Source organism: Rhinatrema bivittatum, chromosome 5 (assembly GCF_901001135.1).
Source record: "Rhinatrema bivittatum chromosome 5, aRhiBiv1.1, whole genome shotgun sequence".
Taxonomy (NCBI): Eukaryota; Metazoa; Chordata; class Amphibia; order Gymnophiona; family Rhinatrematidae; genus Rhinatrema; species Rhinatrema bivittatum.
This window is the reverse complement of record NC_042619.1, coordinates 200,389,347-200,405,082: the sequence shown is the minus strand read 5'-3', so window position 1 is coordinate 200,405,082 and position 15,736 is coordinate 200,389,347. Positions and strand designations below refer to the sequence as shown.

The window sequence follows — 15,736 nt, the reverse complement described above, 5'->3', positions numbered from 1 at the left end:
CAAATACAAAATGAACAAAGAAATATACATGACAGACACCATATCAATAAAACCAATAGAAACAACTACAGAATCAAATTAATTACAAGCAACGTTACTCCTTCCCACCTAAATCTTCAAGTAATCATAGGACAAAGTACTAATCAGCTCCCAGACATTTCCCTTCCAGAACAATCTGTTGTCCATTGCACACCAGATTATACAGATACCAGGAATAAAGTGGTGTTAACTACTAAAAAGCAAATAATCCATATCAAAGCAGATACACTGGAAGAGTGACTTTGACAGGATAGGCCCTCTGACTTATTCTCTGATTTACATGATCATTAAAGAAGGATGTTTCGCTAACTTAAAAATGTCCTATCTGAGGGATGCAGAAGTCATCTCAGGACTATATACTTCCAAAACGTCCATCAAATACTGGGCTGCTAATCCATTCAGAGCTTTAAATACAAGTGATAGCATCTTAAATTGAATCCTTTGATACTGGTAGCTAATGTAAGCCCTGAAGGATAGGTGAAATATTTACCAGACATAAGATGGACAGCGCTGTTCTGAATTAATTGTTCTAGGAAAATCCAAACATAGAGAACCTCAATGTTAGTTATTAAGAGGACCACAGTACAGAGATCTTTCTTTTTATAAAATGGCTGGATTTGCCAAAAGATCTGTTGGTCCAGTTTCAAATAAGAATGCACAGGATTATGGCCCAGTCCATAGAGAAGAACAGTGCTGTCCATCCTGATCACCAGACTATTCACAGTGAGAGGTTTCCAAATCCATAAAATCTGTTTTTAGAGGATTCAATTTAAGTTGAGTTAACTTCATCCAATATAACATTTTCAACAAGCATTGGTTTATCACCAGTGTAGCTGCATCCTCTCCTTCCCAGTGAAAGAACTGGTTGTGTGTCACCTGCATACATAAAAGGTTAAAATGTTAAACAAAATAGGGGAAATTAACGATCCCCACACTCTAAAGATCATGCAAAGGAAGACGAGTCTGGGGGATCTATCACGTAAAAATGATTTAAACCAATGTCCTGATGGAATGATGTTAGCAGAAGCATTATCTGTTGGTGAATGAGCAGGACTTGAGTAGTGGTTTTGCTGAGAAAAGTTTGTGTTTTAATCTGGCAGCAGAAATAGTTTGATGGTTGAACTATTACTGTGTATGAATACTGTATGCTTGAAAGAAGAAAAGAAGAGATTCTGGATCCCTAGAGATGTTCTCGCTGTTCTCAGAATCTCAACCCCTTGGGACTGGGTCCATCTGCAAGAGGCACAGGAATTAGTAAAATATTGACAAGAGGCAACTGTGTTTGTGGTAGAGTTTTTCAGATAAATGAATTTATATTAAGATTACCTTTTTGACAGAGGGAGAAGGACCAAGGTCGAAGCCCTCTCCCCATTCAAATACAAAAGCAACTACATTTATAGGCATTTGCAGAGGAATGTTTTCCTGTCTTGGGCTAGTCTTCCCGTATGTCCTTTGCTCCCTCAGCATAACAATAGGCATTCTTTTTATCTGCTGTGTTCCTTTGTTCTCCCAAAACATAGCCATAATTTGCTAAGGGCTGTAACTTGTTAAGGAAGTGGGGGTTGATGCACAGGATGCTGTAAAGTTGGGGAAGATGGGTGTTTCTCACGTGTCTTGTTCTACAAGAACCCACGGTAAACCATTTTTTGATTATGGACCTCATGGAGAAGTCAAAAGACTGAGTGGTCAATATTTAAATTATTTATTCTACTAAGTCCAGGATTTGAAAACCCCACCAGTTCCATCACACTCTGACTTCACTGAATAAGTAATTAGCTAGCTAAACACTTAGCAGTACAAGTCAGGGGTGGTGCAAAAATGTTCTAGGGCTGAGCCTACTTATCTAGTTAAGTTAGTCAGCTAACCCTATGAAAACAATTCTAAATTAGTCAGGTAAATGAATCTGGCTAACTGTAAGATAGCTGGGTATATTCAGTGACGTACCTGTGCCACTGAATATCGAGTACAAGTCATAGAAATATAGAAAAGACTGCAGAAAAGGACAAAACGGTCCATCCTGTCTGCCTAGCAAGCTTTTTAAGGTAGTAACTGCCATTCCATGCAGGTTACTCCCGTGTTTCCCTTAAGGGTAGTAACTGTCACTCTCTGCAGTTATCCCCAAGCATTATGGTACCCATAAAAATTGCAGCTAGCAACATTATTTACATCTCTCTCTCTCTCTCTCTCGTGTCTGGGGTCATTAAAAATGGTCCCCCAGTGGTTTAATACAACAGGTCTGGCACTTATCGCAGAATCTGAAATGGTATCGCAATTTGCACTAACTTAGCTCTTCGCACAGGTAATTAGTGATAAATGCTATATTAGCATAAAACACACCCCTTTTGCTACCGCATTTTGATAAATCCACCCCTTAGATTGTGAGCCCTCTGGGGACAGAGAAGTAACTACGGTACCTGAATGTAATCCACTTTGAAGTGCTGAAAAGCAGATTTCCTAGCGTGTAGCAGATGGACTCAGAACAAGTGGGTATAGTGTGCTCGTGCTAGCAGTTGGAGACGGATCTGACGTCAGCACGGGTACATATACCCCCACAGGAAGTGAAGCAACTCAGTAATTTCCGTCTCCAAAGCAGTTTGGGCTGCCTGCGCGCTCGCTGAGCGTGTTTTCCAATACTACTTACTAGAATGCCGTTCAAGGGTTCTCTTCTGTTCGGCAGAGACTTAGATAAACTGGCCAGCACATGGGGCGCCTCTCCAGTACCTCGACTGCCGGAAGACAGGTCCAAGAGGAACCAGCGCATCTTTCCGAGGCTCTCCAGAGGTAGAAGCTCTCAACACTTCACTCCCTATAGGAGTCGCTACCAGGCACCTCATCCTCAGGCCAGGAACCAGTCCTTTCGGACCAAGCAGTGCAAGAGGGGAGCCGGCTCGGGTTCAGGTCCCGGCCGCGCCTCACAATGAGAATCAGCCAATCCATCCGGGGGACGGAGCCATAGGGGGCAGGTTAACCCTCTTCTACCCCAGATGGGTCGAGATTACGTCGGACCAGTGGGTCCTCGCCATCATCCGAGAGGGCTATTATCTGGACTTCCATCACACCCCTCTGGACAGGTTTGTGGAGTCTCCGTGTCCAATCCACAAGAAGGCGGCATTAGAAGTTACCCTGGCGAGGCTCCTGTCCTTGAAAGCCATAATCCCAGTACCTGCATGGGAAATGGATTCTGGGCACTATTCCATTTATTTCATGGTACCCAAGAAAGAGGGCACTTTCCGGCCCGTATTAGACCTCAAGTCAGTCAACCGATACTTAAGGGTCCCGAGGTTTCGCATGGAAACTCTGCACACAGTCAAGACCACAGTACAGCCAGGGGAGTTCCTTATGACCTTAGACTTGTCAGAAGCCTACCTGCATATCCCGATCCATCAGGATCATCAGCGTTACCTACGCTTCAAGGTTCTGGGACGACACTTCCAATTCCGGGCTTTGCCCTTTGGGTTAGCCACGGCGCCGCGGACCTTCACCAAGGTGATCGTAGTGGTAGCAGCGGCGCTCAGAAGGGAAGGAATCCTTGTCCATCCCTACCTAGACGATTGGCTGATCAGGGCGAAATCCCGAGAGGAGAGCCATCGGGCAACCAACAGAGTGATCTCCCTGCTGGAAAGCCTGGGATGGGTAGTCAACCTAAACAAGAGCTGCCTACAGTCTTCCCAATCACTGGAATACCTGGGAGTCCAGTTCGACACTCAGGCAGACAAAGTCAGCCTCACCACCAAGAGAAGGTTAAAACTCCAGACGCGTCTACGGTCCTTGATGGGAGCCAGCCGGCCCATAGCTTGGGATTATCTGCCGGTTCTCGGTCTCATGGCATCCACCCTGGAAGTGGTACCCTGTGCGCGGGCCCATATGAGACCACTACAATGCTCCCTTCTCTCTCGATGGAGCCCACGCTTCCGGAATTACTCCGTGCATCTACCTCTACCAGCCAGAGTGCGGACCCAGCTACGGTGGTGGTTGCAGTCTGTCCACACGAGCAGGGGGGTCGAAGATGTCCTCCCCCACGTGGACTCTGCTCACCACAGATGCCAGCCTGAGCGGATGGGGAGCACACTGCGAAGAGCTCACCGCCCAAGGGCGGTGGAACAGAAAAGAGTCGGGGTGGAACATCAACCGTCTAGAGGCACGGGCAGTCCGATTAGCCTGCCTGCGATTTGCTCACAGACTGCGGAACAGATCAGTCAGAGTGATGTCCGACAATGCCACCACGGTGGCATACATCAACCGACAGGGCGGAACCAGAAGCCAACAGGTGTCCCTAGAGATAGCCCCGCTGATGACTTGGGCAGAGGCGAATCTCCAGGTCATCTCCGCCGTCCACATTGCCGGAAGGGACAACACCGCGGCAGACTTCCTCAGCAGGGAAAGCCTAAATCCGGGAGAATGGCAGCTGTCCCCCACAGCCTTCCAGATGATTGTGGATCAGTGGGGGACTCCGGACATGGACCTACTAGCGGACAGGTCCAATGCTCAAGTACCCAGATACTTCAGCCGCAAGCGAGATCCGTTCTTTCATGGGATCGATGCCCTGGTTCAGCCAAGGCCTCCAGGGACCCTGCTATACGCCTTTCCACCGTGGCCCCTGCTGGGCGCCCTTATACACAAGATTCAGAGGCACAGGGGCCTAGTTCTTCTAGTGGCACCAGACTGGCCAAGAAGACCCTGGTACGCGGACATGAGAAGACTACTGACAGGGGAGCCTCTTCCCCTGCCCCCGCTCAGGGACCTGCTACGTCAAGGTCCCAGCCTCCATGAGGATCCAGCTCAATTCTCTCTTACCGTCTGGCCATTGAGAGGGCTAGACTGAAGAAAAGAGGTTACTCGGAGCCGGTGATAGATACACTCTTACGAGCGCGCAAGTTTTCCACATCCCTCACTTACATAAGGATCTGGAGAGTATTTGAAGCCTGGTGCGGCACTCATGGCACCAATCCACATGCGACCACAATCCCTATAGTTCTGGATTTCCTGCAGATGGGCTTCAGAAGGGTCTCTCCCTAAGCTCCATCAAGGTTCAGGTGGCTGCGCTGTCTTGCTACGGTCCCAGGAGGGATGGCAAGACCATTGCCACGCACCCAGATGTTTCCCGCTTCCTGAAAGGAGTCAAGCACATTCGTCCGCCACTGAAGTGGCCAGTGCCCCTGTGGGACCTCAGCATAGTTTTGGATTTCCTTGCGGGATCCACCTTCAGGCCCCTCCGGGGCCTGTCTCTCCGTTCTCTAACTTTGAAGATGGTGTTCTTGTTGGCTGTGTGTTCAGCACGCCACATCTCGGAGCTACAAGCGCTGTCCTGCCATGATCCCTTTCTCAGAATCACTCCTGAGGCTATCCATCTTCGCACGGTTCCCTCCTTTCTACCTAAAGTAGTCTCACAATTTCACCTCAACCAAACCATATCCTTGCCAACCACGGCGGGTTTGAAGAAAAGAAGAAGGGCGTTTGCTACGCCATCTCGACATCGGCAGATTACTGCCCAGATACCTGGAAATGACAGAAGCAGTACGAAAGACGGACCATCTGTTCGTCCTTCACAGCGGGAAGAAACAAGGAGAAGCGGCCTCACGGCCCACCATAGCCCGCTGGATCAAAGAAGTTATCAGAGTGGCCTACGTAGAGGCCGGGAAGTCACCGCCTCTGCAGGTCAAGGCTCATTCTACCAGAGCGCAGGCAGCCTCCTGGGCAGAATCTAGGATGCTGTCACCCGCGGAGATATGGAAGGCGGTGACATGGTCCTCCTTCCATACCTTTTCCAGATTTTACCATCTGGATGTCCAGGCCAGGGAGGACACAGCATTTGCGAGGGCAGTCCTACGCGGTCCTCAGGCAGCCTCCTGCCCGGTTCGGGAGTAGCTTTTGTACATCCCACTTGTTCTGAGTCCATCTGCTACACACTAGGAAATGTTGAGATTACTTACCTGATAATCTCCTTTTCCTTAGTGTATGCAGATGGACTCACCATCCCGCCCGGCTGCCAGTATACATGGGGTTTCCTCAATTCAAGGTAAGGCATGTCATTTCTTACACGAGAGTGTCCACTCTACCAGGTGTCGACGTCTTCCGGTTGGGAACGCTGGCGGTCTCCAGCTACTATCAATCGGTCAGGGGAATCCTGTTTCACTAATTCATTGATCGGTCAGTACACATATATCCATAACAGCTTTTGCAAGGAAGATTACTGAGTTGCTTCACTTCCTGTGGGGGTATATGTACCCGTGCTGACGTTAGATCCGTCTCCAACTGCTAGCACGAGCACACTATACCCACTTGTTCTGAGTCCATCTGCATACACTAAGGAAAAGGAGATTATCAGGTAAGTAATCTCAACAATATAAAAGAATAAATAATAAAGGAGGATTGGACAAGTTCCTGAAGGAAAAGTCCTTAAACAGTTATTCGACAAGTAGGCTTGGGAGAGCCAGTGCTTATCTCTGAGGGTGAGCAACAAGAAACAGAGAAATTTTATGGGAGCTGCTGGGTATTTGTGATCTGTACTGTCCACTGTCAGAGACAGGATGCTGAGTCCGATGGACCTTGGTCTGACCCAGCATGGCACTTCTTATGTTCAGCCAGATAATGTAGCCACATAAGGGGCTCAATATTCAAAAGCATGCCATTTAGACGGATAATGTGTGAATTATCTGTCTAAATGGCTTTGAATATTGACTTCTATATGCCCTTCTCAGCTGAATATTCCCATAGTTGCACAGATCATTCTACTCTCTCATACCAAATGGAAAAGTTCTAACCTTTACAGACTGTATGTTGCTATGATGACAAAGCACCTAATCAAATCAAAATTATACTAATAATGGACACTGAGAGAGAAGTAATTGCTGCTAAAGTGCTTATACTGAGCTGCTTAGTCTGCACTGCAGTGCAAAAACTCTGAATCCAAAGCAAAAAGCAAGACGATTGCTCCGGTTCCCCACACTACAGTATGCATGTACAGGTCTCTGAAACATGACATCATGGTGGCCACTCTAATATATGATCTCTGTTCACCATGATGTCATAGATTCACCTCATATTGTGGCTCAGTACAAACATGCACGAGTGACACAGATAAGGTGCTTGTGAGGGAGATGTAAGTGGATTGGCTGGAAATTTTGCTCACTTAGTAATCTTGGGAGCTGCAGTTGGAAGACCGGGATATGTCAGCCAGTAGAGCTGCCCCCCAGCATTGCTCATTTGCAGTGAGCTGTGTCACCATCAAGATGAAAGAGACATTGGTTAATGATGAGTGAAAGCTGAAGACTCAAGTGGTTGCTGCAATGCAAACATGAGAATTTTTACTTTTCTGGAGTAAAAGATTTTTACACACCTGATGGGGCCAGAGGTGGTGGATGGGTCAAGTCTGTGAAGGGAACATTGCAGAATATGTGCAAGAAAGATACCGGGGAGAAGACCTCAATTTCTTTTATAGGAACCATTTCCATATGCAATTTACCAAATACAGAATTACTTAGTCAGGTCTCTACCTGCATGGAGAGATATGAAAGATATTAATAAGAACTGTGATTAGCGCTGCCATTTGGTTTCATTTGCATTTCAGGTTTCCTGTACTCTGAGCTGGCCATGGCAGTGAGACTCATAGTAGCCATGCGATTGTGACACCTGGTGCCTGGTGTTTTAGGGCTTCTGGGATCTGGAAGGCTCCCTGGATGAACATTGTCATTATAATGAGTGGAGTAGAGTATGTTAGAAGGGAAAAAATCTCCACACAGGTGCAGATGAAGGCTTCACTCATCAGATCCTGGCCCTGATTCTGACTGAGCTGGAAGCCCAAAAGAGCAGGAGGAAACTGCCACCCCTTACCCCAAGAAAAGAATTGTGATTACTGGGATAGTGCCAGTAGAGTACATAGCTCTGTACAAAAAAGTTCAAAAGGGATACAGAGCTCCTGCTTCACAGAGCTTACTGTGAATTTCAGAAGGGAAGGGATGATTTACTCAATGTGACTCAATCAGCAGAGAGTTGATGTGATTGTGTGAGGTCACTCAGCACAGATTGGTAATGTAATAATGTGTGTGGATTCAGTCACGAGGCACAAAATGATAATGTAATAAGGTGTGTGGGAGCAATCAAGGGCACAGAGGGGTACTGTAATAATGTGTGTGGATTCAGTCATGGGGCACAGATTGGTAATGTAATAATGTGAATGGTGTCAGTCACGGGGCACAGATTGGTAATGTAATAATTTGTTTGGGGTTAGTCACGGAGCACAAAGTGGCAATGTAATAATGTGAGTGGGCCCTGTCACTTGTGGATGGTAGTCTCTAGTAATTTATATGCAATGCTGTTGGTCATTTATTTATGAACATCTCCATTAGCCACTGGCAGCTTGTCAGTATCTTTCTGGTTGCAGTAGAAAGAAGTGGTCACTCAGCACTGATATTAAATATCTTCCAACAGGAATGCAAAGCAAAAACGTGGAGACCAAGTATTGCCTTCAAACGGGACACGATACTTATCCGGGAAGTTAGAGAGGATGACATTGGAAATTACTCGTGTGAGTTAAAATATGGAGGCTTTGTGGTGAGAAGAACCACGGAATTAACAGTTACAGGTAATCCAACACTTCCATACCTTTCGTGCAAGATGACCTCTTGTTGTAGGAGTTCTGACTGACTTTGTGCTGTACGACACCTTGAACGTAGGTTAGGCTGTGATGTGAGATAGAGAGACAGCTGCTTGGATCAGTGATTTTGCAGGCAGTGTTAGAAGCAACACTCGTATCATTTTCTGAGGTAGAACACTATTTCTTGCGTGTACAAATGGGAAGGCGAGGGCAGGGTGAAATTCTGATGGTGAGAGACTGAGAACGGATCTCTCTAAGTGTAATACATTGTGAAGGGAATTATTCTGAAGCCATCTTTGCCAAAGGAAAACATTCTAAACTCGAAGGAAGCTGAGCGCCTGGTCTGCTGTGCCCCCTCAGGTTTAGGCACCAGGCGTTTTGCAAATTTTCAGCTAACCTTAAAAGTCAAGGGGGTCAATATCCAGCAGCACAACTCACTGGTTATTCAGTTAAATTCCAACTTTTCAATATTTCCTCACTTATCCATCTAAAACTTAGCCAGAATACATAGCAGCATTCCCCGGGCGGAGTTATTCTGAGGTAGCCAGATAACTTATCAGGCTAACTCTGGTCCTGCCGTACAGTAGGTGTAAAGTTAGCCAGATAAACTTGTCTGGCTTTTTTTAAAGATAGCTGGCTATATTCAATAGTGTGGCTGCACCAGTGAATATCCCTACAAAGGTAGCCAGATAATATTATCCGGCTAACTTTACAATCTGGCCAGTGACTGAATATTACCCCCACCAAGTTTTTATTTGAAATTTCACCAAACATTAGGCACCTAAAGAGATGTTAATAAACTTTATCCCAAGGGTATCTGCAGGCTAACACACCCTACTGCTGTTCTTGACGCACAGCCCCACACCTACAGATGTACTAAAAGAGGCAAGGAGCACCAAGGTTAACTCCACCTGAGTCTGAATCCCCATCCTCAAAACAAGCCTGGTCCTTGGGGTCCCCACCCACTAACCCCTGCCAGAGTACTTGTTCTCCAGCTCCCAACAGAGTAAGTCCGTCTCTGAACCTGTCTTCCCACTCAGAAAAGAATCCCAGAGCTCTTGCCCCTTCCTATCTAATGGCACGCCGGGGATCTTCAGGGACTGAAGCGAAGTCTCCCAGTGACAAAAACTGAAAATGATAGCAGCTGAGCTATTGCTCCCCCTTTTCCCTGTGGGCTGCAGAAGATACCCAGACAGGTATGATGGGGAGAAAGCAGGATGGTGTCGTGCTCGGCCTGGGAGAGGGAAGGGCTGCCAAGTTCAGACTGGGGGAGGGGGAGGTGAAAGGAATGCTAGGGTCAGATTGGGGAGAGAGAGGGGGGAGGGCTGGGGTTTAAGAAGGGAGGGGGAGAAAGGGATTGGGAGGTGAAAGGAGGAAGGAAGGTTTTGGAGGCAGAGGGGTGAGAAAGTCAGAGAAGAACTAAATGAGGCAATGGCAAACATTTGATGGATTCTTGCTTGCACAGAGAGAGAGGAATAACCATCATGAAAAAAAAAAAAGAGGTGATATTGCTTCTGTGTAACTCTCTGTTAAGATCATATTGGAGTACTGTGTGTACAGTTCAAGAGGCCACGCTTTGAAAAGGATTTAAACAGAAGAGAGTCATTCCAGAGGGCGGCCACTAAAAATGGTCAGCAGTCTTCCTCATAAAGCGTACGGGGATAGATTTAAAAATGTTATACGGTACATTCTGGTGGAAAGGTGAGATATGATAGAGACATTCAAATGCACAGGAGTTGGGCTTTTTTTCAGCGGAAAGGAGGCTCTAGAAAGAGGGGTCATGAGATGAGGGTGGAAGGGGGTAGACGGAGGAGTAATCTTAGGAAATCTTTCTTTACAGAGAGGGTGGTGGATGCATGCAACAGGCTCCCCGAGGAGGAGGAGGAGGTGGTGGAGACTGGAATTCAAGCGAGCTTGGGATCTCTGAGGGAGAAGAAGGGACTAAAAAGATGAGCAGGAAGTCAGGCTTGCCGTATGGTCTCTATCTGCTCTCATGCTCTCTATTTCTATTAGGAGTGAGCACAGACATTATTCGGTTTGCTTTGTTTATCATTTAATTTGTTTTTGGGGGGGGGGGGTTGTCTCTTTCGTTTCATTTCTTTAAAAATAAAAAAACAAATTAACGGAAAACATCTAAAATTAAAAGAGAGGAAAGGTCAAAAACAAGCCCAAAGCCTCAGTCCTAGCTGGAGAAAAGCCATCCCAGGCCCCCCCCCCCCCCCAATTCTATTCCTCCCGTTTCTTCACGGGGCAGGAGCAGTCCTCAGTCACCCTTGTCCTGTTGGCCGGGTACTGGAAGACCAAGGCCGGCTCCGCTGTTAATTTCGCACATATAAATGGCACCGCCCGGCTCTGCGGGCGCCTCATGTAATTGCAGCAGCAGGAGGGCAGGAGCGATCGGGGTAAGAGGAGCTGCAGGGCTTGGGTGCAGGCAGGAGAGGGCCCAGCGATATTTGGGGGTTTCTTTCTGGCAGACTTTTTTTTTTTTAAACAAAACAAATGAAAATGAACAAAATTTGTCTTTTTTTTTTTTTTTTTTACTTCATTTGTAAAATAAATGCAGATCCCTTTTTCTGGGTGAGGCTGAGATGGGTGAGGGAGGAATGGGAGGAGGGGCTAGGGGCAGACTGGTGTTTTAATAGAAAGACTCCTTTCACTGCACATCTTTTGTGGGGCCTGCTAGCTGTATATAAAGCCCCAAAATGTGGACATGTAGAATGAACTTATGTCACGTGTCCTGTAAGGTTTCAGCTGTCTGTCCACGGGAGAAAGCAGATACCGTTCACGATATGGTGCAAATAGGAACACCAGAAATATTTCACAGGACGTGCTGAAGACGCAGATATCGTTCATGGTATACCGAGGATATGGACAGGAGAAGTCTTATAAAGTATTTTGAGGATAGGGGATTCATGCCATGGACGTTACACTGTAACATCTCATGAGCGATGCAGAAAATTGCCGATCCTTGATGCGTTTCATAGAACTTTGTATTCAGTTTGTGCATTTTCACTTTTAAAGATGTGCAATATTTCATTTAAACGAGTTGTTTAGTCTATTACTGCTCGCTGCAAGATAACTGCAGCTAAGGCATAGGACAATTAAAGGTAAATATGCAAAACTGTTCCAGTCTCTGTACTCCATAGATAAATCACAGGGCCCCGGACTGCACCAGGGAGCTGCATGCCCTGACGGTGTTTGCTGGGGGCTTATTATGTTGCGTTAGTACTGGAATGTCTCTCAGGCTTCTTAAAGCAATGTTTGAACTCAGGATTCGGATACATAAATATAAATTGCCTTGAAAGTGGTCTAATGTGTGTACAAAACATTTGATGAAGTTAATTTTGTGAGCAGTAAGCTGGACTAGGTATAATTATATCCTTCTGGGGCTTGAAAGTTATCTGTGCACACAAAGTAGGGAGAATGGTTTTCCAGCAGTGGATGTCATTTGTGCCACAGATGCCCAATCCCTCACGGGAAGCCCACTGTGCAGCAGGCACTGCAGGTCCCGTCCCCCCCTTCCCCCGCTGCCCTCCTTGCTGCCGATCACCGCATGGAGTGCTTCTTGGTGGCTGTGACAAATCTACTCCAAATTTCTGTCCGTCTGCTCAACCTGGCAAGTATCGCCTGCAGATTTATGGAGCAAACTGTCAGACATGATCTGAGTTTAACAGGTTTTACTGGAATTTTTAGAACGTCAGAAACATGTTTTGAAAGCATCAGATGACGCCTCTACCGCATGCCCACCAGTTAATGTGGAGAGTCCGTGTGTCTGCCGCTGCATTTCCAGCTGCTTCTGATTGGGTCAAGAGGAAGCACAGGTAGCCAACTGGTGAGGGCTCTAGAGTCCGGCGCTTTTTAAATAGGGAGGGTCGTATTGAAAGGTGAGGTAGCGCTTTATACACAGAACTGGCCCTTAGGAAAACTGCATAGATTTCTGGGCAATGCACACTCTCTATGTGCTCTTTTGCACGGATAGGAAGGGGTGTTCCGGGAGTGCAGTCTGGATGGGGTTGGTACTTAGATGATGTCCAGTAAAAGCTGAGCTCCTAAATTTAGGCCCCAAAATCAGGAAGCAAAGAGAGGTAACAATTTTTAGATGAACTTAGGAGCCAGGGCTGGTTTCATTCAAATCAGTGTGCGTGTGCATCGGCGCACACCCGGATACACGGCCATTTTATAACTTGTGCGCACTTTATAAATATTCAGGGTGCAAGAGCATGAGTACACAATAACATAACATAACATATGCCATGCTGGGTCAGACCAAGGGTCTATCAAGCCCAGCATCCTGTTTCCAACAGTGGCCAATCCAAGTCACAAGTACCTGACAAGTACCCATACATTAGATCACAAGCTACTATTGCTATTAATTACCGTCATAGCAGTTTATGGATTTATCCTCTAGGAACATCCAAAGTTACACTAACTGCTGTAACCACATCCTCTGGGAATGAATTCCAGAGCTTAACTATGCGCTGAGTGAAAAAGAATTTTATTCGATTTGTTTTAAATGAGCTACTTGCTAACTTCATGGAGTACCGCCTGGTCCTTCTATTATCTAAGAGAGCAAATTAGCAATTTACATTTTAAATGTGCATGCACCTAGCCGCCTAAATTGGGTTTCTGCCACACAAGTCAGGGTATTTTTAAATGGGTGCGTGTCTACATCATGACCAATTTCACCAGTTTGTCACCAGCTCACCCAATCTACAGTTAGGTCCGCCAAACTCTTCTGGTTTAATAGCCTGTACTCTAGACCTTTAAACCACTCAAAAATGGCAGTTTTTTAAAATTGAACATAGCATTCCACTATTTTACATTCAGCAGGTCCATACATTTAACTCCGTTGGTTAAATCGGATTCCTTACCCGATACTTGTTGAAATTTTGTACTTTTCACATACTCTATTGAATTTGTGACTCTATAAGCCACATGCAGATGCCTCATCTTTAAAAGCTCTTAGACATTTAACATCTTTGATTTGGATAACACCCGACGCAGCCCCTACTGTGAAACATGGCCGTGTTGGGGGACCTGTACTCTCATCATATAAAGCTGTTGTCCTGAGAAAATCTTTGCATTGTTGTTATTTTATTCTGCATGGAACAGCACTACTGACTGGTTTCAGACTCTTCTCCCTGCTATGTGCTCTTTTGTGTGATCCATATTTACTCCACACCAACTCTTTGCAGTGTTTTTTAAATCTACATCCCCTCCGTAGCAGAAGTAAACCTATCAGCAGCGGACCTCGGCATCCATGCGCACATCTCTTGTGGCCTTGTACCGAAATGCCCACGCCCTGCTCAGACCATGCCCCTTTTTGAAATTGAGTGAGATGTGTACGCTGTGGGAGATACATGCCCATCTGGGTGGCTTTTAAAACTTGTATGGTGCACACATCCACTTCATTGATGTGAGTACCAGGCTTTTAAAATCTACCTCTTAGTTGTCAGTGAAAATACGCATAAAACTTAAGCTCCTAATTTTAGGCCTGGATTTATGCTCCTAATTTAGGTGCCTAGTACTGAAATTCAGTGCTAAGCTCCTAAATTTGTCTCCCCACCCTAATCCATGCCCATTGCCACCCACTTTTCGAGGTCTTAAATTTAGCAGCCTAATGAAACTGGGAGCCTAATTGACAAGGCATTCAGGCATAGTACATTTTCAAAAGGGCCAATTTGGAAGCCTAACTATAAAAGTTAGGAGCCTAAATGCTTTGAAAATTGGCCCCATATTTTTTTATTGTAAAAAGTATGCACAAAGGGACAGTAACTTTCAAACTGGTGTGTGTACAAACATTGGCATGTGAGTGCTGATGCACGCCCATGGACGCGGCAATTTTATAACCTGCATGCACATATTTTATTTATTTATTTAATAATTTTTATATACCGATTTTTCATGCGAGCATATCAAATCAGTTTACAGTCGTTAACAAATATTAATTTTAAAATATTTGCATTTCCAAAATAAAGGAAGCAGATAGATAGTTTCATAATGTAAATAAATAAAATAGTAAGGTAAAAATAAAAATAGTTAGCTAAATAATCATAAAATTTAAACAATCAGAGAGGCAGTATAGTAAGAGTAGAGATAATAAAATAAAAAATAAAAATAAAATATATATATTACATATACGCACATATTATAAAACAGCCTGGGTGCATGCATATGTGCACCCAATTTTAAGTTTGTGTGCGCCTAGGCGTGCAAATCCTGCATCTATCACATGTCAGGGGATTTTAAAAGGGGTGCTTGACCACACCATTGCCAGTTTCACCAGTTCATCCACCAGTTTGCCCAGTTAAGAACTAAGTCCTCGAAAGCCCTGTAATTTAATAGCCTACACTCCCCTCAGTTATCCCAGACCCTTAAAACCCCATTGATATGGCTTGTTTTTTGTTTTTTTAAATGTACACGTCCTCCATAGGAGCAGTAAACATATGCGGCACTGGACCTGGGCGTGCACCCAGGCGCGTAAGTATTTGCATGCGCATCTTTTGGCCCCCACCTTGAAACGCCCATGCCTCACCCAGACTATGCCCCTTTATCAAATCAAGCGAGATGTGGGCACTGCAGGAGGCACATAGCATCTTGGCAGCTTCTAAAATTCGCTCAGCCTGTGCCAGCCCGACATGCGCACACATCTCCCGAAATTGGCTTTTAACATTCACCTAGAATTCTTTCAGCAAAACTGTGCATGCCAAATAGCAGGTGGAATTGTGTACACCTGGTTTTGCTGGGATTTATGTGCATGTTTTCACTATATTGTCAGCTAACTTATGCAACGTATTACAGAAATATTTCTTTTATTGATTTGTTTAATTTGGAGATGTATTATGCCACCCACTCACAGCACTAGCCAGCTAGCTATAGCAGTATACACAATATATAAAAACAACATTTAAAATGCCTTACTAATCACATGAATTCAAGTGAAAAACAGCAGAAAAACATATCCTGAGCAACTCACAAGTCGAAGGCTTCTCATGAAAGGTGAGTCATTACTAGTTTTTTAAATGAAGGTGTGCATTCGGTCATGTGGATAGTGATGAACAGGGAAGTCCATAAAAGGGGCTGGAAATAAAAAAAAAGATCTGT

General features: G+C 45.4%; 1 protein-coding gene across 3 annotated transcripts in view; it reads left to right on the top strand.

Moving 5' to 3' along the window:
• Nucleotides 1-15,736, top strand: part of IL1RAPL1 (interleukin 1 receptor accessory protein like 1) — a 1,713,530-nt gene that overhangs the window by 1,082,654 nt on the left and 615,140 nt on the right. For all 3 annotated transcript variants that reach the window (XM_029603082.1, XM_029603084.1, XM_029603083.1), the window contains one exon: nt 8,467-8,620. In XM_029603082.1, the coding sequence (XP_029458942.1) occupies nt 8,467-8,620 (154 nt within the window). The remainder of the gene's footprint in view (nt 1-8,466; nt 8,621-15,736) is intronic.